Source organism: Mchenga conophoros, linkage group LG9, assembly GCF_057382185.1.
Source record: "Mchenga conophoros isolate Kocher_MC1m ecotype Shallow Benthic linkage group LG9, M_conophoros_male_GT1.1, whole genome shotgun sequence".
NCBI classification, from domain to species: domain Eukaryota; kingdom Metazoa; phylum Chordata; class Actinopteri; order Cichliformes; family Cichlidae; genus Mchenga; species Mchenga conophoros.
Window position 1 is genome coordinate 15,997,575 of NC_140534.1, and position 25,345 is coordinate 16,022,919.

Here is a 25,345-nt window from a genome sequence, read left to right on the forward strand (position 1 = left end):
AGATGGGTTTTTTTATGCCTGCCGCTTCTTCTTTTGTCCTCCACTTGTCAAGTTTCTACAAATTTTTTGGGGGGACGCTCTGCACACGATGCTGCGATATGCCAAGTTTTTAGCTAATAGCTCTTCAGGAATCACCTTGTTGGTACAAAAATACTATTTTATGCCTGTCAAACTGTGTTATCTTTGGTATTTTTCAGAGATTCAGCTAAAGAAATGGGAACAAATTGTGTTTTTGTGACAGGCTGGTAGTAACAAAGTGCCTAAAGATAAAATTTAAAATGGGTTCTTTGCTAAGTTCGCTGTTATGCGTACACAAAAAACATTCCTGTGAAAGTGGTCAGGTACAAGGCCTGGACTGAAAATAAGTGAAAAAGCTGCCAATGTCTAAAGAAACCCTGAAGAACTGTTGCTCAAAGCAGAAGAAGCTCAGGCTCGAGACTTTTGCACAGCACTGTCGATAATAGCTGCGTTACAGGGAGGTATTCTTAATTAATTGTAGTCGTTTAAGACACGAGTTGTGAGAACTAATGTTGATGAAATGGTTTTAAAAGACCATGAATAATGAAAATCCTTGCAGTTAAACCTGCCTGTAAAAACTTCAGTGAACTGTTGCCTGTTTATAGTCCAATCGCTTCCATCTTTCACAGATAAGCCTCATTAATTAAAGGTCATATTTATTTCAAATGAAATACAGTGTGCTGATCATTCCTTATTATTCATAACTTAGTGTTAAAGGAATCACTTTGGTATTGGAAATCATAGAGAAAATTCATTAATTCCATTGTTGAACATCTTTTTGTTAAGCTAAATATGCAAGGTCAGTCAGCAGGGTTCAAACACACTTTGAAGGATTTGTATGTCTCCTGACCATGAGCTTGTATAATGAGACTGGAGCTCATCTGCTGCAGAACCGCCTGATGCATCAACTCCTATTGGAGCCGCATTGTCTCTCATGTGATTGTCAAGAGCCTCGCTTCATTTGTTCGCATAGCAAGACTAATCAAGGACATTAGCCCCGGTGTCATGTAATTCGTCATTGATTGTCTTATTGGCCCTCAGTGCAGTACTAGCTTACACCATTACTCCTCGTGTACAACAGTCCTACCTTGTGTTACTCTCGGATCGAAAACAACTCGACGCAACGTGTCAGGATTCATTTCCATGTTTTATTTAAAGCCTCCTCGAGTATCAGCAGCACTTTGAGCAGGATTGAACTTTTTGTTTCTGCTGCAGAGCTTTTCCTGCCTGACAGAATCCGCGGCTCCAGCGGTGTCAGAGAGGTGAGAGACATGGCTGTGTTCAGTCAGACAGCTCAGAGCTCATTAAAGAGACCGGGCCCCAATATTTGGTGTGTGTGCTGTCTGTAGCTGATCCGCTGGTGGCTCAGCTGATTCACATTTCATTATTTGATGGCCCGCGTTTTGACAGTCTCCTGCCTGTGTCTGTCAAGGTAGAATTAAATGTTAACCAAGGCCCAGACTGGAAGAAACATGAGTGCAAACAAATCGAGCTGAGAGCAGCCAGGTAGGCGAACGAAATCGACATGAGGAAGGAGAGAAAGAAGGAGCCGGTGGTGCAGTGTTTCTGAGGCCCTGGGGCTCCATGCACCATGCACCGTTAGGTCTTAGGCGACATCAAATATACATGGAAACGGCTTAAGCATTTATCATTCATCCTTACAGCTAGTACAGTGTCTGTTTAAAGTCTCCCATCTCTCTATGGCTCAGCCCCTCCCATTCGCTTTTTTCCCCAGCTTCCTCACAGCTGCTTGTTTCTCAAACAATACGGTATCTGTTAAATAAGAGTAGGAGCCTCAATCTGCCTAGTAGCTGGAAGGGGAGCTGCATTCTTTCTTTAGCTCTCTCTAAAACCCTTAATCTCTTGATAAAAGCACTGGATGGAAAGAGGCAAAGTAAAGTACAGTATGCAGGATCTCCATTCACTGGCTTGAATCTTTTGTTTGGCCTTTGGCACGATGGGAAAATCCCTTCATCAGCACCGCTATACAGGCACACTATTGGCTTGTTGACTGATGTTGTGCGTGTGAGCTGTAGGTGATGGACTCGGTCTATTGTGCCTGAGCTGAATGGTGATAGACCAGTGTATGTTCTTGAGCTCTTAGACGGGAGCTGATCTCTCATCACAGATTCTACCTCCAGCTGTTTATATTTAAAAAAGGAAGCCAGTGCAGAAGTGCTTTAAAGCTGCATTTTTCTCTAATGACCAGCAGAGGGTGACTCCTTTAGGTAAGTCCAGTTCTGTGGAAATCTATGGAGAAACTGCCTCGACACCCTTAGTCTGTGGTGTCAGTAAACATGGTCTCAGTCAGTAGTTTTCTGTCTTATTGAATCATAGGGCGTCAGCGCATTTGAGTTTCAATTTTCTCAATTTTGATATTCGGCCAGTGAAATCACATTTTACTAGAAAGGAAGGAACACAGTCTGGGTTAATTTCCCAAAAGGAAGCTCGGTTGACTTCTTTCTGCAGCATTTCCCTTAGAAATCCTGGGTAGATAAGTGCTGTTGCAAACAGGCATCCGTCCATCATTCCATGACAGGGTCCTCCAGACATCCTTCTACCCAGCAACACACTCCATTTCCTCCTGAGGGATTCCAAGATGTTCCGGGGGTAGACAAGATATATTATCTCCCGATCAGGTTCTGGGGCTACCCCGAGGGTGTCCTTATACACCGGGGATCCTCCGAAAGGAGGCGCCCAGTTGACTTCCTAATCAGATGCCACCTTGAGCAACAGCTCTACTCCAACATCCTCACCTGTTCTCTAAGGATGAGCCCAGCTTCTTGAGAGCAAACTCATTTGCCAGCTTATATTCATGACCTTTCTCTTGCAGTCATTCTCCTATGGTCAAGAGATCTGGTTGAAGTTGGAATATAGATATATGGCTAATATGAAAGCTCCACCTTTTGGCCAGCTCTTTTTACCATGAGCAGTTCACTGTTTTACCTTCCCATCACTCATTAAAAGATCCCAAGATCCTTAAACTATCTCACATGGGGAATCCTATCTCCACCAGTCCGGAGGAGGCACCGAGAGTCGCAGGTGCTGACTGTTATCTTGACTGGTTTGCACTCTGCTGCAAACCAGTGCAGGCTGAAGGTCGATGAATCCAACAGAACTACATCAGATGCTTTCTGAGGCAGCCCGTTCTCACTCCCCAAGGCATAATATAATGACGATTTGTCAAGTCCCGCAGCATTCCTGAGGAACGCTGGGTTCTTATAACTATGCACCGGGTTATGGATTAAATCCAGTAGAATGACGGTCCCGTTATAATGCACGTTCCAGCCATGTATTCCAGCCCTAACCCTAACCTTATTGCTAACCTTAACCAGCATTTTAATGATGTTAGATAGTGTTTTCCAATGCAATTTAAGTAAAACGAAAGTACATGTGTAGATTCATTCCAAACGGTTTTCATTTTTCCTCATTTTTCTGATCTCGTATCTAGTGATGTGTTGGGTTCAATGCAATGAACATTAATGGAATCATAATTTTTGTGTAAGTATATTGGGTGTCTAATGGTGTTCAACTGTAAAAGTTAAAGCCAAGGATAACGGTACAGGTGATGGGCTCAGTCGGCTCTGTCAATTGTGAAGTCGTCTCACAGCCTTAAACTTTGGCTGAATAGTGAATGCTGAAGTGAAAGGACAAAAGAGGGAGCTGATCTCTCATCACAGATTCCACATCCAGCTGCTCGTCTCAGCACTGCTGCTGGTGGGCACAACAGAGCGCGTTGTTGTGCAGGCCCCCCAACTGCCAGTTCTGCACCTGAATCTCAAGACTGCAAACCTCCATCCTTGAGAGAAATTACTATGTTGTCAATTAACAAAAAAGCTGTGCGGAGCGAATGTAATAACACTTTAACCAAAGCTGATCAGCATGCAAAGAGCACCGTTTCTCAAAGGTGCTTTTCTTCAGAACGCCGGACGGCTGAGAATTCACAATATGCTTTTGTGATGCCCAACACAGGCCGAAATGAAAAGGCTTGTGTATCCTTAGCAACCATATTCTTTGACGATTGCTCTTGTGCTGCATGTTAAACAATGTAAATGGCCAAATTTTTATTTATTTTTTTCCTCTCGAGTGGGTTATTCTCAAGTCATCTCCTAGGGAAAAATGCCGCTGATTTCCATATTTTAACTGCAATATGTAGTTTTCTCTCCGAGGCTCACCAAGTGTTGCTTACTCACCGAAAGCATATTGAAATAGACTGTGTGTTTCTGTGTGTTCATGCATGTGTGTGTTTCTTTCAGCATGCTTTTTTTTTTTTGCTCAGTGTTCTTTCTTCAGGATTTTTTTCCTTCTCTTTTTTTAATAGGATATTGCTGTTATCACACGCTTTCCTCTCTGTTGCCATAATGACAAATTATAGTGTTGCAAGGGGAAGAATACATTATCCTTTTCCATTCACAAGCCGGACACATATTATATGGAAATTGCAGGGGGGGGTTGGCAGTGGCTCATCTGCCATAGTAGGTTCTTGAATTTTGATTACAAGAACTGGTTGAGGACGACCAAAGCACTGCATGGCCTTTACTCGCTCATGGCTAATTCCTCCTGGCAATCAGTTATAGAATTTGATGTTCTGAAGCCCTGGCTAAGGCCAATTATGCTTTATTCCATAAACTGACAGGAAAAAAGAAAACTACTTCACAGCTCTCTAGAGAGCTCAAGGTGACATCTTTAAAATATTTCATATGCCTAAACAACTCTCCAAAGAATTTAAATTAAATTGAAAGGCAACCTAAGCCTCACATGTAGGAGGCTGGAAATCCTTTCAAAACATCTGAATGCACAACACCTTTTCTCTTCTCTTTTTTCAACATTAGAGGGGACATTCTTCAACGTGAAACCCTTTCATGGTTTTCGAATTACTGCTTATCAGCGCCAAAGTGGAGGTTAAAAGCAACACAGATGGTTAATGTGTCCCAGCAACATGTGAGAAACATTTTCACTTGTGCTCCTGTGGTTTATCTTTGCAGCCGTGGTCATGGGTCTGCAGCAGTAGGACGGCAGCTCTTTGCAGAAAACACAAATCCACAGCAGATAGTCGAGTAGTTGTCTAAAACCCTAAGGCGCCATGTTATCAGCTGTGAGTTCACTGTCTGGACAATAGAAATAATTAAATTTTCACATTTATTGGGGGATAATGTACATTATCTACTCATGATACAGCTCCTAAGTATTTAAGACACTGCCGTATTTTCTGTTGTTTGGCTCTGTACTGAAGCACACTGGATTTTTAAATAACATGGTCTGAGGTAAGACAAGACTCCTACAGATGCTTAGAAAGCCTTCAAAGATATTACATCGCTGAATTGCTTAAGTTAAAAAAGCACGAGCCAATCAATGAATACCTCTTCCATCTTTATTACGCAAATCCTAACAGCAGAATCAAAACGCTCATTTTGTTTTGTGGTCGGGACCTTCAGAGCAAATGCAGTCTCTGCTAGCAAGCATGCAAATTCAATGAAAATTAGCTATTAAATCCAGATTTTGCATCAGTGGCAGAAACCAATACCTATTAAAATGTAAAAGGTATGTTGTTTGCATGCAGCTCTAGCAAAGTAAACCTTATCAGCAAGCTTGTACCATTTGGGACGTGTTGTTTTAATGTTTAACAAGAGCCTGACGCAAGGCGATGAGACCTATCAAACTATCAAATAAACCATCAAGAAATTGATGTGTTTCTGCTTCCATGTTTGTTATTCTAAAGCTGGTCTTGAGATTTCATACTATCATAATTTTAAAAGGTCTTTTGCATTATCTTAAGCAGTAGGAACCATGTAAAAGGGCTGAATTGTAGCTTGATGTTGATGATTCTTGTGTCCATCTTGGGCAAACAGGCTAGGAGAATATTATTTTATATGAAGTTCTTGTTTTTTGAAGACCCAGCAGTGAGAATTTGAAAAACTGTCGTTTTGTTAATGGTGTGTTTAGACCTGCAGCATAGTAAAGTTTTCTATTCAAAGGCACAAATCGACTTGGGGCAAAAGGAGCCGAATATGCATCAGTGCAAGTTCAATATATTTCACCTTTAGTGTTGTGATAGCATATCAGATGAGATTCTCCTGTAGATTGTGGATTTTACTGAGACCACCCACTATCTGCAAGCTTATTGTCGCCCTTTAAAGGAAGCTGAAGGTGTATATTCAACTTTGAGAAAAACAAAATAGAGGACTTGAAGAAAAGTAAGGGAAACTGTAAGATTTCCTTAGAAGTTCTGGAAATATCCTCCCGTGAACCAATTCCAAGTATTGATTGTACTTTGGAAGGAAGTAATTCTTCCATTGGCTGTTAGGGGCTAATAATAGCGGATTTCAAAATGGTCCAGAAACCCATGAGATGAAACTTCACTTCACATTTGTTCTGATGCGCCATAAGACTACTCAGACATCAAGAAAGACCTTAAGAACTACAGTAGATTTTCACCAGATAGCTGCAGTTCTTTCCAGTGTCATATTTATAGCTAAAAGTGTTTCTATATTAACTCGTATTTCCAACATGCAGGCTGATGAATAAAAGAATAATCTAAACCTTTTACTGTATCTCCTTTAACCTTCAGCTCAAGTTTATCATGACTTAAATGTGTCTCAGCGTAAATACCAAGTCCTATTCACGAGTTCTGAAAAGACTATAGAAAGCATTTAGAAATGATGTTGTGTGGTCTCTGGAAATGGAAAGAGTGAAATGCATTAAATTAATGGGTTTTTGCTTCCCTTTTTTCCCCTTAAACATATTTCATCTTCAAACTCTTCGTCTCCTCATTGCATTAGTAATCCAATGCTTCTATCAACAATTCAGGTTTTACATTGGAGAGGCTGTTAGTTATTAAACAGGCTATTCAGTTTGGCCTTAAAATGAACCTGTGACCTCTTTCTGTTCTGTTTGTTCAGAGGCTATTTTACTTGGCGCAGTGGTTGTCCTAACAGTTGGCATAATCTAGCCTAGATGACCTGGTAGACCAGGTATGATTAAACTCAACACACTAGCAAAAAAGAGGTTCATTAAAACTTCATACACCTGGGCCTTGAAATGTAGAAAGTCTTTCACTTGTAGATTGAAAAATGGAAAAAGAAAGTACGGTCTTACATGAAAGGAAAACCATAACCCTTGACTCTTACATTGAGCGGATCTAGTTGCTGTGGAAGGTCGTGGTTTGGGTCCACTTGTCCCCTTTAGAGACAAGATCAATACAGCTCAATACTAAGTTACCCTGAGTGCTCTCCAGATGACAAAGCACGTATATCCTGGGATGGGATGCCTTTTATTCATGAGGTACTGGCAGAAAAAAATAAATAGAAGTTGGACACAGCTTCCATAATATCTCCCACTGCTTATAGACTCTGCATTCTGAAACAGCGTGTTGTTTTGGGGTTTGGGAGCTAGCTTGTTCATTCATTACAGGTAAGTTCTCGCTTCTGGCCAACATATTTTTGGGGGGGGGTTGGAGCCAGCAAAATGGTTTTAGCTGCCAAAACCCTTAATTAAAGCTTAAAAATGCAGAGCCTGAGGTTACTGGTTACTGGTAATTATGTTCATTTATTCTGCCTGTTAGACTAACTTGGTTTTGTAGCCAGTCTGACTGCTTTGTTTTTGTTACTTCATGTTGGCTTCAGTCCTAGAGATTGGTGGTTGGGAATAAAGGTTCACTGAATGGTTCGAGGATTGTGAAAGTGATCTAAATCAAATGCTGCGATCTTCATAAGTCACACATCCATTCTGTCCAGTTTAACAGTTATGGGTGAGTTTGGACTGTTGTTTCTTTTCATCCCGAGGCATAATATACCTAGTTATGACAGATTCTACCAAAGTCTTCCTGTTATGCACAAGGTGTCCTCTGGCATCAAGTGGTAATGGCTCCATTTCCAAGACCTGCAAATTCCACATTAGGAGATTGGAGGGATGGTGCTAAGCTGTGATTGGTGACAAGCCCAAACCTAGCCTAGCTTCAAGATTTGTAAAATCAGTGCTACATTAAAGGAAAAAAAACTCTCTGCAGTTTGTCATCCATTTGTATGAATCCAAATTTATGAAAAATGATAACCTGATACTTGCAAAGTTCGCAGAATTGTACAAAACACACAGAGGACCTTATTTTAATGTCCTGTAAGTACAGGCTATTGTGGCTCCTCTGTTTTCCCTCACAGGCTATCTTTAAAACGTTTGAGGGAAAAGGTATTGGAAGCCCAATTTGCCTGAGTTTGCATGGTCATGATCAGTGACTGGAAAAACTGCACAGTCAAATGTGTGTCTCAGCGAGTAGACACAAACCACCGGGCAGCTGTCATGCATGCTGTTTTAAATTGAAGTTTGCAGTGGGCAGGCACAGTAATGTAAACACTTAATGGGAAATTACCTGAGCAGTGAATATTAAAATTACAAACGGTGCTGCTTGGCATGAAAACTGAGGAAAGTTGCTTCTTTCAAGACGACACTGGTGCACCAAATAAGGTGTTTTCAATATTTTTAAACGAGTCACTGCTCTGTTATGTGCTTAAATCATTTTAACTGAAGGGAAAATGTATTAACAATAAGTAAAATAATCTCTCCTAAGTATGCCAATATGATCTCATTCCAGTTTGTCCAATGTGAGTTTTTGTTAGTACTCTGAGAAGAAGTTAATTACCTTTCTTGAGCAGACAAAATAAACTGTCAGCTGCCACTTTCTGAAATTGTAACAGGCATTTTTTGTCACCTTTGAAAAATCTACTCAAATGTCTGAAACATGAAGAGAAAAAGCTCACGTAAGTAGCTTTAAAAAAGGAATGCATCACTTTTGTTCATTAGCAGTTAACATTTTGATGCTAGCCTCACTAGCTTGACATTGGCCTCTCTTCTTTTAAATTACTTTATTCTCATCTTGATTCTTTGATTCTTATTTTGAATTGTTCCTACAGCTCTTGTGAAATTCCAACCAACACGAAGACATGTTTTTGATTCTTTTTTTTTTAAAGTAACTGATGTTTCAGTTGTTTTTCCCACAACTTTTTCATCTTTCACAACCATCCAAAGCTCCAAGATTGCAAATCCGAAGGAATTTTAATCGATTTTGACTGTCTTTCGTGTCATTTTCAGCACTGGGTGGAAAAAAAATGAACTGGGTATCTGAGGCATGCAAAACTAGTTGCTTCTACTTGTGTGATTTCTGTAACATTATTTATACAGTTATCTTCGTAGTACTTACACAACCTTTGCTACAAAGTTCCTATCCACCATTGCCTGCTGTATTCTTGGGTTGTGTGTAGAGATGGGTATTGATAAGATTTTAACGATTCCGATTCCATTTTCGATTCTGTTTAACGATTCGATTCTTTATCGATTCTCTTATCGATTCTTTTTTTTTTTTTTTTTTTAAAAAGGAGAACACTAAGGTCGATTAGCTCAGAGCTTTGTTTTATATCTTCTCTTTGAACAAGATAGAAATTTAGGAGTAACATGGCCTTACAAACCCAACAGTGAGATCTTGAGAGATCCAGCCTACGGCTCTTCAATGGGGTGTCACAGGGTCCCCAGGAAAAAAAAATTGTAAATGTAAAATAATAAAATAAATATTCTTGTGAGACATATCACATATTGACGGGGTCGGGTTATGTTAAAAAGTATAAATTGTTATACTTTGTTCATTGGTTCAAAGGTACCCCACACTTCTTTTTTTGTTTGCTTGTTTGTTCTGGTGTATTTTTCATTTGAACTGTTACTCTGCCAGAGTACTCATATTTACAAGATGGCATTGAACGCCCCATTGGTGTATCAGGAAAACTATTTTGTACACATGTTCCTTGAAGGGGATTGAAGTCGTTCTTTTTTCCACCGCAGCGAAGGGCTAGGAGTAGGAGAGGAGCTGCTGTATGTTTTTGTTATCGAATCGATCTGATTGTGAAATAAAGCATATGCAGTGAGAAAGCAACTCCAGGAGTCATCCCTGCCTTAAAGCTGCAACATTCTTCTGTAGCAATAACAAAGTATAACATAAATTGTTCTGTGGCAATTACACAAGAATATCCAGTAATGTCCCTGCCTACAATTAAACACATTCACTTACCAAAAATCGGGGGCATCTGCTGTGGCAAATGGGTGCAAGCCTTTGACCACAAACTTAGACACTGCTCGGTGACATTAGTCTATCCTGGCCTGAAAGGAGACGCTACCGGTAGACTGCAGCGAGAACTGTCAGCGAGCGCCAGCCAGACTCTGTCTGTCTCTCTCATCATGGTCACCTACATGTACAGTAATGGCAGGTCTTGTAATAAGGCAGATTGCGCTAACATAATATGCACTGTTGTTGGTTATTTACCTGCCGCATTAACGGGAGAGGACGTGCAAACGTTAGCGCTGCTGCTGGGTTGAGAGTCACGAGTCCGGAGCGGAATTAAAAACGCGTGTCATCGCGTGTTTTGTGAGCAAATGCTTTTGCATATTCGTAGTGTTTCCTCCCTTAAATGAAATATCTACTTTGCAAGTTGCCCTGTTGTCATCGGTTCTCATAAAGTATAATCAAACTTTTGAGCGTTTGAGCCGCTTAGGCGCCGTGTTTCCTGCCAGGTAAATGACGCTCCGCAACGTGGTGACGTCATTCGGGGCGACTGGAATCGATAAGGGAATCGTTTGCAAAAATGGCAAACGATTCCAAGGAATTGAAACAGTGGGAACCGGTTCTCAACAAGAACCGGTTTTCGATACCCATCCCTAGTTGTGTGATCTGCAAAACAAGCCCAAATCTTCACCCCTCCACCACCGTGCTTGACAGTTGGTATTACGTGTTTGTGCTGACATGTTGTGTTTGGGTTTCTCCAAAGTACAGCCAAATACCTCAACTTTGGTCTCATCTGTCCAAAGATTGTTGCAGAAGTCTTGTGGTTTGTTCATGCTGCCATGTTCTCTTTAGACAGAAGGTCCATTCCTTGAAATGCTCTATGACAGCGGTCCCCAACCTTTTTTGCACCACGGACCGGTTGTGTCCGACAATAAGATAAGATAAGATAACCTTTATTAGTCCCACACGTGGGAAATTTGTTTTGTCACAGCAGGAAGTGGACAGTGCAAAAGTTATGAGGCAAAAATTAGAATACAATAAGAATAAATACAGTACACAACTGTACAGAATAGAATAAAATAAAATACTATATACAGTAGAATAAAATAAAATAAATATACAATAAGATAAAAATAGAATACAAATACAAATACTATATACAACTGAGTAAAAATACAACGATGACAGAAAGGATTATTGCACTTAGTATTATTGCATATGTATGGATGTGTGTGCTTGATCAGTTAAAGTCTTTATTATGGAGTCTGACAGCAGTGGGGAGGAAAGACCTGCGAAATCTCTCCGTCCCACACCGTGGGTGCCGCAGTCTCCCACTGATATCCCAATATTTTCACGGCCTGGCCTTTAAGGTGTCGCGGATAAATACACCAAAATAAAACCAGTACCAAAAAAGAAGATTTATTCATAAAACATGTGAAAAGACCCAGGGAAACAGAGTTAACGATAAAAATAATTAAAAAAAATAACAATAAAAACTGCTAAAACCCCTGAAAACCATAAATTTCACACCCGAGGCGCAACTCTCGCGGCCCAGTACCAAAGGACTCCAGTCCGTGGCCTGGGGGTTGGGGACCGCTGTTCTATGAGGCCTTTACTGCAGCCACCTTGAGTTGCTTCATTGAGTTGTACTGGCAGCTCTTTGGACCTCATATTGAGAGTTCATTGAAGTTCATCACTTAGAATTAACTCCAGATCTCTAATCTACTTTGTTTGTCATGAAATAACAAGGGAACAGGCCTCACCTGGCCACAAAAGTGCTTCTCAGTTACTTTAGAGCCTTGAGCCCTTGAGTTAAAGCTGAGAGTCTGCGCTTGAATGACAGCTCAATTGTTTCCTTTATAATCCACTGTGGTGGTGCATAAAGGCAAAAAAGAAAAAAAGCGTCTTTGTCTAAAAACTTCCGAGCCTGAATCTAAGTTGAACCTCTTGCAAATGATATTTTTAATCTCAAAGGTGTTTCTTTCCCTTAAAGGTTAAAAAGTTTAAATTAAAAAAAGGTGTAAACACTTAGTCATTGCAAAATTGATGCAGCAGAATACTTAATAAAATATTCCTTTGTGTATCCGTCACTCGGGCCAGATATATCCGTAATCCCGTATTTGCTGCCGTTAGCCTTTTAAGCACATTCTCCCGAGTACGCCGCCCCCACATTTCACAGCTCTTAATGAAAATATGTGACACAGAAATGTGGAAATCTTGAAACAGAAACCAATTTGCGTCTTGGTGGAGACTTTCACAGAAAGCGGTTCAGAGTGTGTCTCTGATTGACACGAGTCCTGAGCACTTCAGTTGTTGTGGTTCCCACTTCCTGAGCCTGGGCTCCCTGTGTGTTTCACCACATTTGGAGACGACTCGAGCCAAGTTGGCAGCGAGCAGAAAACTCAAATCGAGGCCTCAGAACTTCTCTTTAGAAACTAATGGCTGATGTAGCCAAAGCTGCAGTTTGCTGGTTGAACGCCAAATAGTAGCAGCTTTAAAAGAGGTTTCTAAACGAGCAGTTTAATATGAAAGTTTCAAATAGACACAATTTCAAAACATTAACAGTTTCTTTTGTCTGCTGCTTATATACCTTTAAGCTTGTATCTGTTTTTGTTTGATATTTTTCTTCCTACTGTCACACTATGCCATCTTATTACAGATCTCATTTTCGAAATGTTCGCTTGTAATTATGTTATCAGATCTCACAGTCATTGTGCTGAAACCAAACAAGGCCTGTCTAATTCCTTGTTACTTCATCATTATTAATGAAATAACAACATGAGGGCAATTTAATTTCAATACAGCCTGCAACATTTTCGCTCATTTGACCTAAGTGACAGCATGACACATGCTATGAAAACCATAGTCAGTGCAATTTGGGAACTAAATTGCTGTCCTCACCCAGTTGGAAACTGACCTTGTCTCCTCACACCTCTGCTTCTGTGTTTCTCTCTCTTTATCTGTTCTCCTTGGTCGACTCCTGTGTTTCCCGCTCTGCCTCTCCCTGTACCAGATAACTTCCCACAGATGGCTCATCAGAAGCGCTTCATCGAGCGGAAATACAGGCAGGAGCTGAAGGAGATGAGACGAGAGCGGGAGCGGCAGGAGAAGGAAACCGAAGACTCGGAAGAGTACAGGAAGTGACAGCGCCTTCTTTGGGACAGCCAATCAGGACCCGGGTCCACATTAGGGAGCCTTCTCTGCAGATGTTGCAGCTGTTCAGGCAAGAGCTAGCAAAACGGAGGTGCCACTAGTTGATCATGAAGATGTAGTAAGGAAGATAGATGGGTTTTAGGTAGGGATCAACTGGGTCAAAGTGACCGTTAGCACAAATATTTGGGGGGAAACTAGCTTTGTGGCCAGTATTTTCAAAGTAAAAGTAGGGCAAAGGGAATTAGAAATGAAGCCTCATGCGTTCATGTTTTATGCTGTTTATCACTCCGGCTCTGTCGAAGGTGGCTTTATGTTGTCTTATGTGTGTGTGTTAAATATAGAGTGGAACCTTTTTAAAAACAAAGCCACAGCAGGACCTCACCGTGTTACTGGCACATGGCAAAAAAACCCATTTTTTAAAATGGAGTAAGAACTGTTAAATAAACCATCAGAGCATCTATTGTAAATAAAGTTTCTGATTCTGGTCCAAAAAGTGAGATTTTCTTATTTATTTTTTTTGTATTAATCGTAATCCCTCCTACTCTGATCTCTAAACCTCTAAAACAGGATGAGTCCGTTATACTCCCTCACTACAGTGTCACCATCTGTCTCACATCTGCCACTCATCCTCTAATAATCAAAATGTGATTCCCCCCCCCCCCCCCCCCCCCCCCCCCCCCCACTCTCTTTTTAACCTCTCTCTAAATCCGATTGGCTGTCTAACAGATCTTAATTATAGATTGTCTAATTAACAATTTCCTCAGCTCAGTAGCCTCTGGATCCAGCTATTTAGCAAAAGCCGTCATATTAATAACTATCTGACGTCTAGAATCGGGTCTTTTATACTGAGATTTATTGTAGATAATAAATATGTACCTGTGAGGATGGTAGCTGTCTAGCTTACTAGCCTGTGGCTGCTGTCACATTTCAGATAAAAGTTACATTTTTCTTCATAACTAGAGGGAAGAAAGTGAAAGTGGTCCACTAGAGCTGCCACACAGCTGTCTGTCAAACAATGTTATTCTGAAAGAGAAAACCTCACAGCAGCTGATTTTAGAGAGATTTGAATGTTTTATGTAAATAGTAAGAACTTCTGCCAATAATTTATCTTACTGAGCATTTTTGGCTCATGGAAAACACAACTAAAAATTAATCATTTTCTCATTCTTAAAGGTTAAGGCTGTTCTGAATTTGTTCATATGCACAATTTGTGAATGAGGCCGGTTGTCATGGCTACACATTAACGACCAACAACTACAAATCTATTTTAAGTCAGACCGGGAGCACCGTACTTCACAACTCAAAGGCAACTGAGGTTTTATTGATAAAAGGAACAAATAGGTGCAAATAATACAAATGATATTTTTATTGTTTATTAAAACTCTCCAATACGCTTTTTCTTTCTGACCCTTGTTCTGCTGTAACAGGTGAATTTCCCCAGTGTGGGATTAATAACGTCTGCTGTATCTAAGACACAAGGCAAATAAGTTTTAAATGACAGAAATCAAATTACTGTAATAGCGTCGAGTAACGTAATTTAAAAAATGTTTATCGTGTATACTTTAAAATGTGTTTAGATGTCAGGTGTCTTCGGTGTTGATGATGATTGCACAGTACATATTATACATCACTCTGCTGCCTACAGCCACATTAAAGTGAATGTTAATTTTTTACACCTCAATGGTAAAAGGCTGATGGGATATTGTATTCACCCCGCCGGGCAGTCAGCGTTGACCCCCAACATTATGAAGACGATTGCACGATTTAAAATCGGTACCATAGGTGAATCTTCAAATCTCACAAGAGGGCAAGTTTTCAGAAGTTTCCCAAGTCTCTCTCATTTTGCAGTTAAATCACCATCCTGTAGTAACTTCAGCACTATTTGTGGAGGAGTTTCTTGTTCAGACTCATGAGTCGTCTGGTTAGACTCTGAAAGCAATTAATGTCAGTTTGTATGTAGACAACAACAGATTTGCAACAAATAGGAAAAGATTTGTGATTTTCACTGATTTGTCTGAGTTAATCTCTGTATTGTCACAAGCAGATTGCATGTAATTAATGACTTGAACCCATTTAATCGCAAACTGATAGCAGACTGACTTTCGTCTCATTGGTGTTTTATCGATTTCCCCATACACCAAAGTTGCTTTGAGGAGAACAGCTTACTGACAAGTGAAGTGACCTTGTTAAAGGCAACAAGATCGCGTGTATCTGTAGCATTAGTGTAATCGCTCTAGCTTTTTTCTTACTTGAGTGTATTACAGTTGTTCCTGCCTTCGCTATCGGGAGAAAGAGGACATCAGCATCACCATCTACAGTAGCTGCCTCGGGTTAAAAAAATGCCTCACGTTGCACCTTGAGACACACAAATCTGTGAAATATTCTGGAAGAAAACCTCATAAAGAGAAACGAGTGGTTGATTTTAAAGATATTTAATTGTGTCATATAAATATTCAGTACAAAATATCACGGTTTACAAAGCAGATTGATGGATGGCCAATGATGCAGGGCCCCTTACAAGTACCACGACCTCTCAAATTGTTTCTACATTGACAGAACTGCTCAATCACATTGTCACCAACATAATATAGCGTAGTAGAGTTGAGCCCCGAGAGCGACCATGTCTACACATCAACAACCACAGATCTATTTTATCTGGAGAAAGAGGACATCAGTGTCACCATCTAGTTGCCTCAGCTTTAAGGGAAAAAAAAAAGATGTGGCAGCATGGTTTGTTTGGACGTGTAATGTTTTCGACGACTTTAACTGAGCCCGGAGCCAACGCTTGTAGACAATTACACTCGCCGTAGGAAAACACAAGTACGGCTTCGTGATGGCGATATGCTGACATCCTGTATGAAGACAGAAAACTGTGACGACTGAAGGGGAAAAAATGGTTTTGGTGAGTGCTGCTGTCATGTTGACTTTCATTTGAGACCTCGCATTGCACCTTGAGGTGGAAAAGCAGTTTTCTTATAGTGAAGGGTCTTTAAACCCATTAAATGCTTATCATAGCAACATTACCACAGTCTGAAATGGCCACTTACACAACAGGAGCTCCAGCAACAAGCTAATAAACAAAACAAGGCAGCCAAGAAATAGAAAAGAGAACTCGTGTATATGATATAAAGAATTTTCCAACCACTGTGCAATCAGCTGGCTCGTGATAGAGGGGGAAAAAGTAGCACTATGGCAATTATGCCATTGTGTTTTGTTATTACTGTTTCAAATGTCTGATAAATGTCAGCCTCTTCACTGGTTGGCCTTTTGCTAAAGTGAGGGCAGAGCTTGTTTTAGCTGGCCTTTTTTTTTTTTTTTTTTTTTCCTGTTGATATCATTGTGCCCTCCTGGTTTAGACATTTTTCTCTGTTTCACAGCTGTGTGTTTGTAGTTAGGCAGCTCTTAAAGTAATTTCCCAATTTTGCTGTGGTAGAGATCATTTTCACAAGTTTCCTCCTACTTTTGAAAAATTAAACCTTTGTGATCTTGCTGCAGGATAATGTTTTGACCTTCTCTCTGAGCCGAGGACACACCTCTGGGCTTAAGAACCTAATTCCACACCACTCAAAGGTCAGGTGCCCCTTGATAAGCATGTTTATGGAAAGGGCTGTTAGTCCCACAGGAAATCAGTTGGGTAAAGCCTGAACATTTGAACCAGCTTCATGTTCAGCACTACATACAGTACACGTAGTGAAGGGCAAAGGAAGAGACTAAAATAATGGAAGGGTTTTTTTTAAAGGAAAATACTGGTGTTCTTTGCTTTTTGGCACATTTCTATTACTGTACTGCTATGTTACATTATTATACATTCTACAGTGCAGGACGGAGCCCTTCTCAGGACACAAAATCTTAGCTAAATAGTGTTTAAGGTAGGTAGTGTGACACATTTATCACTCTTTTGCCAAAGAGTGACCGCCCTATTTTTTTAAGGGCTCTGGACGTATATTTCCCATTCATCTTCTTCAATGATCTTTCATAAAATTAATACACGATAAAAAGTTTTAAGCCTTGAACCTAGCCAGTCAGCCAGTAAAGTGTACCATGAACATAAAAACATTTGATTTGGAGAAAAAAAGAATTATAATAAATAAAAATAGGGGGAAAGATCACTACAAAAATTATCAAATTTAATTGTTTTTGTTAATACAGTGTTGTATAATAACATTTTTGAATATATTGGTTGCTTGTGTTTAGTATGGAAGCCCGTTTCCGCCACTAAAAAAAAAAAAAAGATCCATAACTCAAAATTTCGAGTTATTTTCTCGAAATTTCGAGTTATTTTCTCGAAGTTATTATCTCGAAATTTCGACATATTAACTCAAAATTTTGAGAAAAGCAACTCGAAATTTCGAGTTCGCGCTGCCAATCAGTAATCTACGTGAATGACGTCATTTCCATGTTACCCGGAAGCTGAAGCCCTCAGCTACAAATGCTACAGCTAAGCTACCGGTATTACATCCAGTCGTGAATGCACAGATTGCTGAGTGTTTTCAGCCTGGCTTCACAAATGATGAAATCCCTGTGTTATTAGCTGAATCACATGGTGTTACTATCAGCAAACATACTTTAATTTGTTGGGATCCGTTTTTGAGTGCGCGGTCCTGCGCCATATGCTTCCGTGTAACAAGAAAGCGACCTCATTCACGTATATTTTTGATTGGCAGAGCTAACTCGAAATTTTGAGAAAAGTAACTCGAAATTTCGAGTTATGGATACTAGCTTTTTTTTTTTTTAGTGGCGGAAACGGGCTTCCATAGTTTTGTGTGTGTAGTAAAGTAAAGCCTACTTATCGATAAAGTGTTTTATCCTGACTGCCATCACCTCTTTACAATTGTTAGCAACACTTAACGGGGAAAAAAGTTATTGTCTGGCTAAAATCAAAAGTGACATTTAAATAGTTACTAAAAGTCTCAGTAAAGAGTAGAGCTAGCAACTGTTTGTTAATAGAGCAAAAAATGCTATTAGCTAAACAGAATGGATGAACAGCTAGCTAAAATTATAAATACAGCAGTGCTGAATTTTTTTTGTTTGGTCTGTTAACAGTACAAAACAACTGATAGCACAACATAATAGCAATACAGAAAACAGTAGCTAGTTGAAACTATGGACAAAGCACAGTGGGTTTTTTTGGTTGAAGTGTAGTTAGTAGCCATGTTGTCAGCTAGCACTATGAATTAACATAGTAGCAAGGTGAAAGACTGGAAAACCATCAAGTGTTAGCTAACGGTACAAAGAAAGTTGTTAGCTTAAAGGATAGTTGGCTGACATTAGGTATTAATATAATGCATTTTTCGCTTAAGTACAGTTAACAGTTAAATTATTAGCTAACAACAGTTAGCAAAAAGACAGAAGACTGGGGATATGTCAAATGAAAAAGGATGAAAACCACTGATTTAGCCTTTTATTTTTCCTTAGTGAGAAGAGAATGAAGTCTGGAAGCATTTTGCTGTTTTCTTTTTGTGTGTCTGTGTTTATTTTGCGGGGTTTTTTTTTTTTGCTCTTTTTCTTTAAATTTAAGGCAACTTTCTTGATTCGTTTCATGAGCTATGACGCTTTGCATGAAGATGTAAAGCTTCACATTAATGCAGACTTATTTCTTTAGGCTCCAGTCAATATGTCCCTATTGTTTTTGCTGCTTACATTGATTCAAGTGCTACCTTTCCTTTCACTCTCTCTTGAACAGATAAAATGAGCCATTTAAGGGAAGAAAATAAAATTGCATAATGAATTTTAATGGTAACTGTCCACAAGATGTTTAACCTAATCTAATTTAATGCTGTAATTTCAGGCTCGGTGGCATCCTCTCAGCATCTTCCAACTCTGTGTTTCTGAAGTGAAGTGAGCAAAAAGGTCCAACAAGACCAGTATTTTCCCCCTAACTGAGCCCGATACATGTTAGACTTGTGGATTTTCATTGCAGCATAGAAAATAACACTATTCTGTGCACTTCATATTTCACCCTGCACAGAGAAAAAAAAGACTGCTGACAACATTCAGCTCAATAAGGAAATATTTGGTATTTCAGCCCACCTCACAGCAAATGCTTTAAGCCGTGTGGTGATGAAAATCAAATACTGTAAAAATGATAAACCAGTGTGTTTGCAGGTGTTTGTAGTAGCAGTCCTTTACCACCGCTTTATATAACCATTAAAGAACAACCACCACTTTTCAACACCTGCCACAACTAACTCAAAATTTGATGTTGTATATCTCCCCCACCTTGTGTGGAACCATATTTTTCATTTTCTTGTGGCTCAAACTCAAACTGTGGCTAAGTGTTTATAGTGAGGCAGCCATTGCTGAAAGAGGGGATTGTTTGGAAGATAGAAATCCCTAGAAAAACAAAACAACTGTACAGCGTATTGTATCATATTACCGTACATACACAAGCTAAGATAGAACTCACAATATGCAGCATGTTTTTGTCCCAGAAACACTGAAAAATACATAGGCATATCTGTTGGTTTACAAAACTGCTTGTTGAAGTGTCCGTCACAGGCAGCTTTGGAGAAAAAAGAAACAAAAAAATATCGGTATAGATATATTTGGGCCTCATGTACACCCCATATACACACACAAAAACCAAAAAGTCTTGACACAAAGTCTGTTTTAACTGTGCCCTCGCAAAAACGCAACTAACACTGACTGGACACACAAAGCCTACGTCTGGTCACCGGAGGGGACAACTGAACGGTGATCGAAGGCGGTGAAAGAACACTCGGACAGACGGCGCTCGTTTCTCCGTCCTTTCGACATTTCACTCGCCACACGTGCACCAGAACCCTCCGGATGTTTTCAACATGTGTTTGGGATTTTTGTTTTTTCTCCTTGTCTGTGTGCCAGGTTCTCGTTAGGAATCCCTGTCGCTGTCGTCGCCCCCGTACAGGTCCGCTAGTTTCTTAAACCGGGGTCCCCACTCGCTCAGGTAGTTGTAGTCCTGGTCACTCTCAGTGGTCACTGACTCGAGCGAGCTGAGGGACTCCGCTACAGAGCCGTTCCCCTCGTAGGCGTAGGTGGCCAGGGAATCGTAAGGCGGCGCCGTCGGGTCGCTGTCGTTGTCCTGGAGCCTCTGGTTGATGAAGTCTCTCACGTCCCCGTTATTGTCCCGAGTTGGGGGCAGCACAGGCCGTCGGATCGGAGGGTAGAAGGCCTCGGGGACGATGTCTCTCCTCTGTTTGCTCTCCTCGATGGCCTCCGGGTTGCGCAGTGTGCCGATATCAAAGGCCTGGGTGTCCTCCTCTCCGCCCCCTTCGTCATTGTAGCTGACGACGTTGTCCCTGACATCCTCTTTGGAGATGATCAGAGGCTCCTTCTTCCTCTGCCTCCTCAGGGCAGCAAACAGCACCACGATCACTGTGTGGAGAACAAAAACAAAGAGAACAAATATGAGAGTTTGGTGACTTTTGCTGTTGTTTCTGTGCTCTCTCTCCTTGTTCTGAAGGCCGGTGACTGTCCTGGGGGAATTGTTGATGTTGTGTGAGTGTGCACTGATGTTCAGGGACTTTGTCTGACTTTGTAAAGCAGGCACTGCTACCACAAGGATGCATTATGCATCTCTCGCTCCTCAGGGCCGCTGCTGCTTAAGAACATAAAGGAACCCCCTTTAAGAACATAGCAGAATACATTACGCGCTAAAAATGCAACCTCTGTACCATTAAGAAACATTATGACATTCAAGGGATGGTGTGAGGGTTACTTTTATTCTTTAAGTATTCAATTGGTGTTAAACAACTCAGGGTTGTTTAAGCGTTATTTTTGAAAGAAGTTCAAATTTCAGCAAGTTGAGACAGTCTCCTTGTCATTTTTTATCATTAATTATGATATTTTTATATCTTTTATGTTTTCCTTGGATTTGTCTTACGTTCCTGGTGACATACGCTCTAACCATAAGGTCTTATAAAAGATAGCTACTGTGACAACCCCTATATTTTTGTGACGATCTTCTTTTGAAACTGCAAATGAGCGTTTTCACTATTGCTTTCTTGTTGTTTTAAAATTGGATATCATGAGCAAGGATCAGACTGTGAAGCTGCACCCTTATTGGCTAACAACTTGTGACAGACAAGCCCATACCCTGTAAAATCCTCCTTTTTGAAACATGGAATGACCAAAGTTTAAAAAATTTAGTCAATGTTGTATTCGTGCAACCTGAAATGAGTGACTAGCTCATAAACTCATCAGTGACGTGTTCACGGAGTTTGAGGCAGTGGGACAATTGTAATAGACTTCTCTAGGACTGGAAAGGTTTTTTTTTTTTTTTTTTTTGCAACCACAGGTAAAACTCGTTGGTGGCTATTTAAAAAGAATGCATGTTTAAAGCATGATGGCTTTGCTTTTTGGACCTGGAAGCTACATCCATCTTTTATACTGTGTATGACTATATCAGACTACAATAAAGTTCTAGCTGTGCACAAAAACAGCAAAGCAATACAGCCAAGAACAGCAAGACCTTCAATATATCCTGTCTTTTTATTCTTGCTTTCACTATCTGCAGGCTTTCATCCGGGTCATCCAGAAAGTTACAAACAGGTCGAAACATCTTGGTCATAAAACTGTCCTTTATGTGTTGGAACTTCAATTCTTTGGATTAAAATTAACAGGAATTCTTTGCCTTCGCAAATAAAGACAGAGGCGATCTGCTAGATGTTGCAAGATGAAAGATACTCCAGGTTCCAATTCACAAAAATAGCCTCAAGGTAAACATTACAATATTAAAAAGAAAACCCCAAGAGTCGGACAATGAAAAGATTTTGGCAAAGGTGGGGAGGATGAACTCCCTTCAACAGGAAGTGACCAGGTTGTAGAACCAAGCTCTCAGAGGCCACAGCCATCTGTTGTACCATGACTTGTTTGGGCTATGGGGTAAGTACAAATATCCTGTTGTCTGAAACACTATGGCCCCAAGGTCTGCTGCTCCTACATCATCAGCTCTTTCTCAGACAACAGGCCCTTGAGGGTGGACAGTTTGGTAGTCGTGCATGAACAGCTACATTGTATTATCTGTACAAATCTAATGACAGCATCCACACACTTTTTATGCTGACGTGTCCTGACTCAGATGTTAATACTAACGCTGTTCACTGTGAAAACTGAAATGTATTTTTTCTTAAATGTATGTTTTCATGTTTTTCAAAGCACGCCGAAACCCCTAAGAAAGGATCCAAGTTTTTCTTTTTTTACTTTAAGTCATATTATTTTATGAAACTCAATATTAATGCCCAGTAAAAAATGAATTTCCAGTAAACCCGCGATATTGTATGAGAGGCATTAATACTATAGCTGAGGTTTTTATACTTACTGAGTTAAGATTGAGTTAAGACTGAGAAGTAAAGGTGCTTCAAGGTATGGCAGCAATAATTACTTGGCTTTTGAAACCTTCACCAGGCTGTAGTTTTAAATAAAAACGCTCCTATCTCACCATCCTAATGCAATGAAGAAAAGCATCCTGTTCAAGTCAGTCGAGATGCTGTAGATCTTCGCTGCTTCGCGGTTAAAATCAAATTAAGGTGACAGCTGCGGTCACTGGCAGAATTATCCGCCCACAGGAAGTGATGAATCAAATTAAGCAGTGAAATACGAAACCGACTGTTTAACACCTCCTATGGATTGCTTTGCTGGAGAAGCTCTGTAGTGAAAAGCCCCAAAAAGATTTATGCAAGAAAGAACGTAAGGCTGTACTCACTGAGCAGGATGATGACACAAAGCAAAATGGCCACCAGGGCGCCGGTGCTGAGCCCCGCCCTCGCTGTGAGCGCCTCTGCGTTGCACGCCTTCATGTTGCCCTTGCGGTCGCAGGTGCAGACTCTGATGGTCAGCGTGTTGGTGCTGCTTTGCATTGGGAACTCTCCATCAGAAATGACCACCGGCACATGGTGGACGCTCTTTTGCAGGGTGCTGTAGCTGTTTCTCCTTGTGAGGATTGACGCTGTGTTGTCTGATGAGGGAAAATCTGGTTATTTACTGTAAAACGTCAACCAATCAATGACACATACAGCACATTAACAACAGGTAATGAATGTAGGGCACACGCAGTGTCTTACTTTTGTTGTCATGGACAGAGAAGTTTGCCTTTCCAGCAGCTTCCTGAGCAAGATTGAAGAAGAACCGGTGTCCTCCGAGCGGGGCATCAGGATCTGTGGCGCCCACGGTTTGTATCACCTGAAGTGAGAAGCACACAGGTGAGTGACAGGGCAACCCAACCCCAGCCGTGAACATTTAACCACAGCTAAACTGCTGTTTGTGCGGGTGCTAGTGTTTTAGCTAGCTAATGGGTTAGCTGAGCTATGAAGAGGAAGTGGAAGCTGAGCAAGAACACAGCTGTTAAATTTCAAACAAAGAATAAAACAACCAACAAATCTAATTCATACATGCTTTTGTGATGCTGTCTCTCTAGCTGTAATGCGTCTAATTAAAGATAACTCCACTTCATGCTCGTTAGCATCTGGTAGTTGCATGTTAACATCGGCTGCTGTGATGAATAACCGAGCTGTTTATTAAGATTAAAGGGATGGTTTGTTCTCCTGGGAATTCGTAAAGACAAATAGTTAAGGGCGCGCAAACAAGGAATAAACCTCAAGAGGTTTTCAGATGGTAAACGTGTGCAAGGATATCATCAGCAAAGTGTCACATTGAATTAAGCTACCTAGCAGGATACAAAGTAGTTTAAAGCGGCCTCATCTGTATCTGATGCAACATGAAGGCACCAGGCTGATTCTGCATAAAGGATCATTTTGTTCCCCTTGAAACACAGTATGAGTTTAATATAGTGATGCTGTATTTACTTAATGGCACAGTTCACCTCAAATTCAAAAATAGGTGTTTATCCTCTGGCTTAGAGTGGCTTGTATTCAAGTAGATCATTTTACTGTAAATTGCTCAGTTTTGGAGAGATGAATTGTGAGGATCCCTGCCTTGTCCTATCCTAAGTAATAACTGGGTTCTTTCTAGTGAACGACACCTGAAAATATAATTACTATGCACAAGGAAGAGTGGCTCTACACTCATGAAGATATATATTTTTCTTAAGATAAGCTAAGTACAGAGAACTAAGGGGGCAAGCAGCAGCCAAGTGCTGATTAACAGGACCATGATCACAGGAAATCCACAACAGAACTGATGGAAAAAACAAAGCAAAGTAAAAACAAGAATCAAGTTGCTGCAATGACCCAAAACCCTGATTGCAATGCTGTGGCCAGACCTTTGGAGAGTTGTGCATAAATGAACACCTGCAAACCCCATAACAACTGTACGGGGGGGGGGGGTGACGGCTCCTTTGATTGGCAGGTGTCTCAACACAGTCAGCTGTAGCCAGACAGAAGCTTCTAGGCTTCTTCATATTCTTTCGGCTGCTCCCTTTAGGGGTTGTCAAGGCGACTCATCTACCTCCATCTCACTCTGTCCTTAGCATAGACAGCAGCACAGTTTCCCCGGGCACCCTGCTGGTCAACAGCACCGGTGGCAGTCGTCGTTAAGCCAGGTGTCGGCCAATCATGTGAAAATCTTATTGATGATCCACATTTGATTTGGCAAAGATTTTACACCAGATTCTCCTCCTGATGCAACCCTCGCCGTTTATCTGGGTTTAGGACTGGCACTAGGAGACGTGCTGCGACAAGAAATGTAACAGCCACATCACTCGTGCTTAAAAGAAACTATGAAGCACACAAAAAACCCCAAAACTGACATCCTCTGATTACACACATTACAAAATCAGTTGTTTTTTTCATATGCTGGCTCTAATTTGACATTGAGGAGCCCTGATGTAGAAGGACAAATCGCATAATACTCCAGGGCCAGAGGAAAAACATCTACATTATCACAGGCTAACGCTGTGAATAGACTTTTTATCTGTAAAGACTACAAAGAAGTCTTGCAAACTGCAGCTTGGACCACATTTTGTTAGTAAAACGGCGTTATTCGGACTTTACTAGTGATCCTAAAACTGAAGACTCACTATCCACATTTATCTCTGAGGTATCACAGACTTGGGTTTTTCAACCCAAGAAGAGCTGCAAATCCGAACCCAGCTGTGGGAGTCTTACATTAAAAGGTCTACAATGCAGCTCTGTCTTTTCAGAACCTCTAGACATCTCTTTTCACTGTGGATCTGTTCTCGACTTCTTTAATCTATTTTGA

At 40.7% G+C, this 25,345-nt stretch overlaps 2 protein-coding genes and 1 long non-coding RNA gene across 6 annotated transcripts in view; 1 reads left to right on the forward strand and 2 right to left on the reverse strand.

Annotated features, from left to right (window-relative positions):
- drosha (drosha ribonuclease III) overlaps positions 1-13,703 on the forward strand; it is a 143,826-nt gene extending 130,123 nt beyond the window's left edge. For all 4 annotated transcript variants that reach the window (XM_085286693.1, XM_085286694.1, XM_085286692.1 and 1 more), the window contains one exon: positions 13,071-13,703. In XM_085286693.1, the coding sequence (XP_085142819.1) occupies positions 13,071-13,201 (131 nt within the window). In that variant the 3' untranslated portion in view covers positions 13,202-13,703. The remainder of the gene's footprint in view (positions 1-13,070) is intronic.
- On the reverse strand, positions 9,356-10,732 carry LOC146567089 (uncharacterized). Its single transcript, XR_014893868.1, has 2 exons — positions 10,319-10,732; positions 9,356-10,241 (listed from the first exon to the last, which is right to left on the reverse strand). It is a non-coding gene; the product is annotated as an uncharacterized LOC146567089 (long non-coding RNA).
- A 1,923-nt stretch (positions 13,704-15,626) lies between the features above and the next one.
- Positions 15,627-25,345, reverse strand: part of LOC146567090 (cadherin-10-like) — a 74,060-nt gene continuing 64,341 nt past the window's right edge. Inside the window, exons 10-12 of the mRNA XM_085286699.1 lie at positions 23,251-23,368; positions 22,893-23,144; positions 15,627-20,563 (exon numbers count right to left, since the gene is read on the reverse strand). Of these exons, the coding sequence (XP_085142825.1) occupies positions 20,061-20,563; positions 22,893-23,144; positions 23,251-23,368 (873 nt within the window). The 3' untranslated portion in view covers positions 15,627-20,060. The remainder of the gene's footprint in view (positions 20,564-22,892; positions 23,145-23,250; positions 23,369-25,345) is intronic.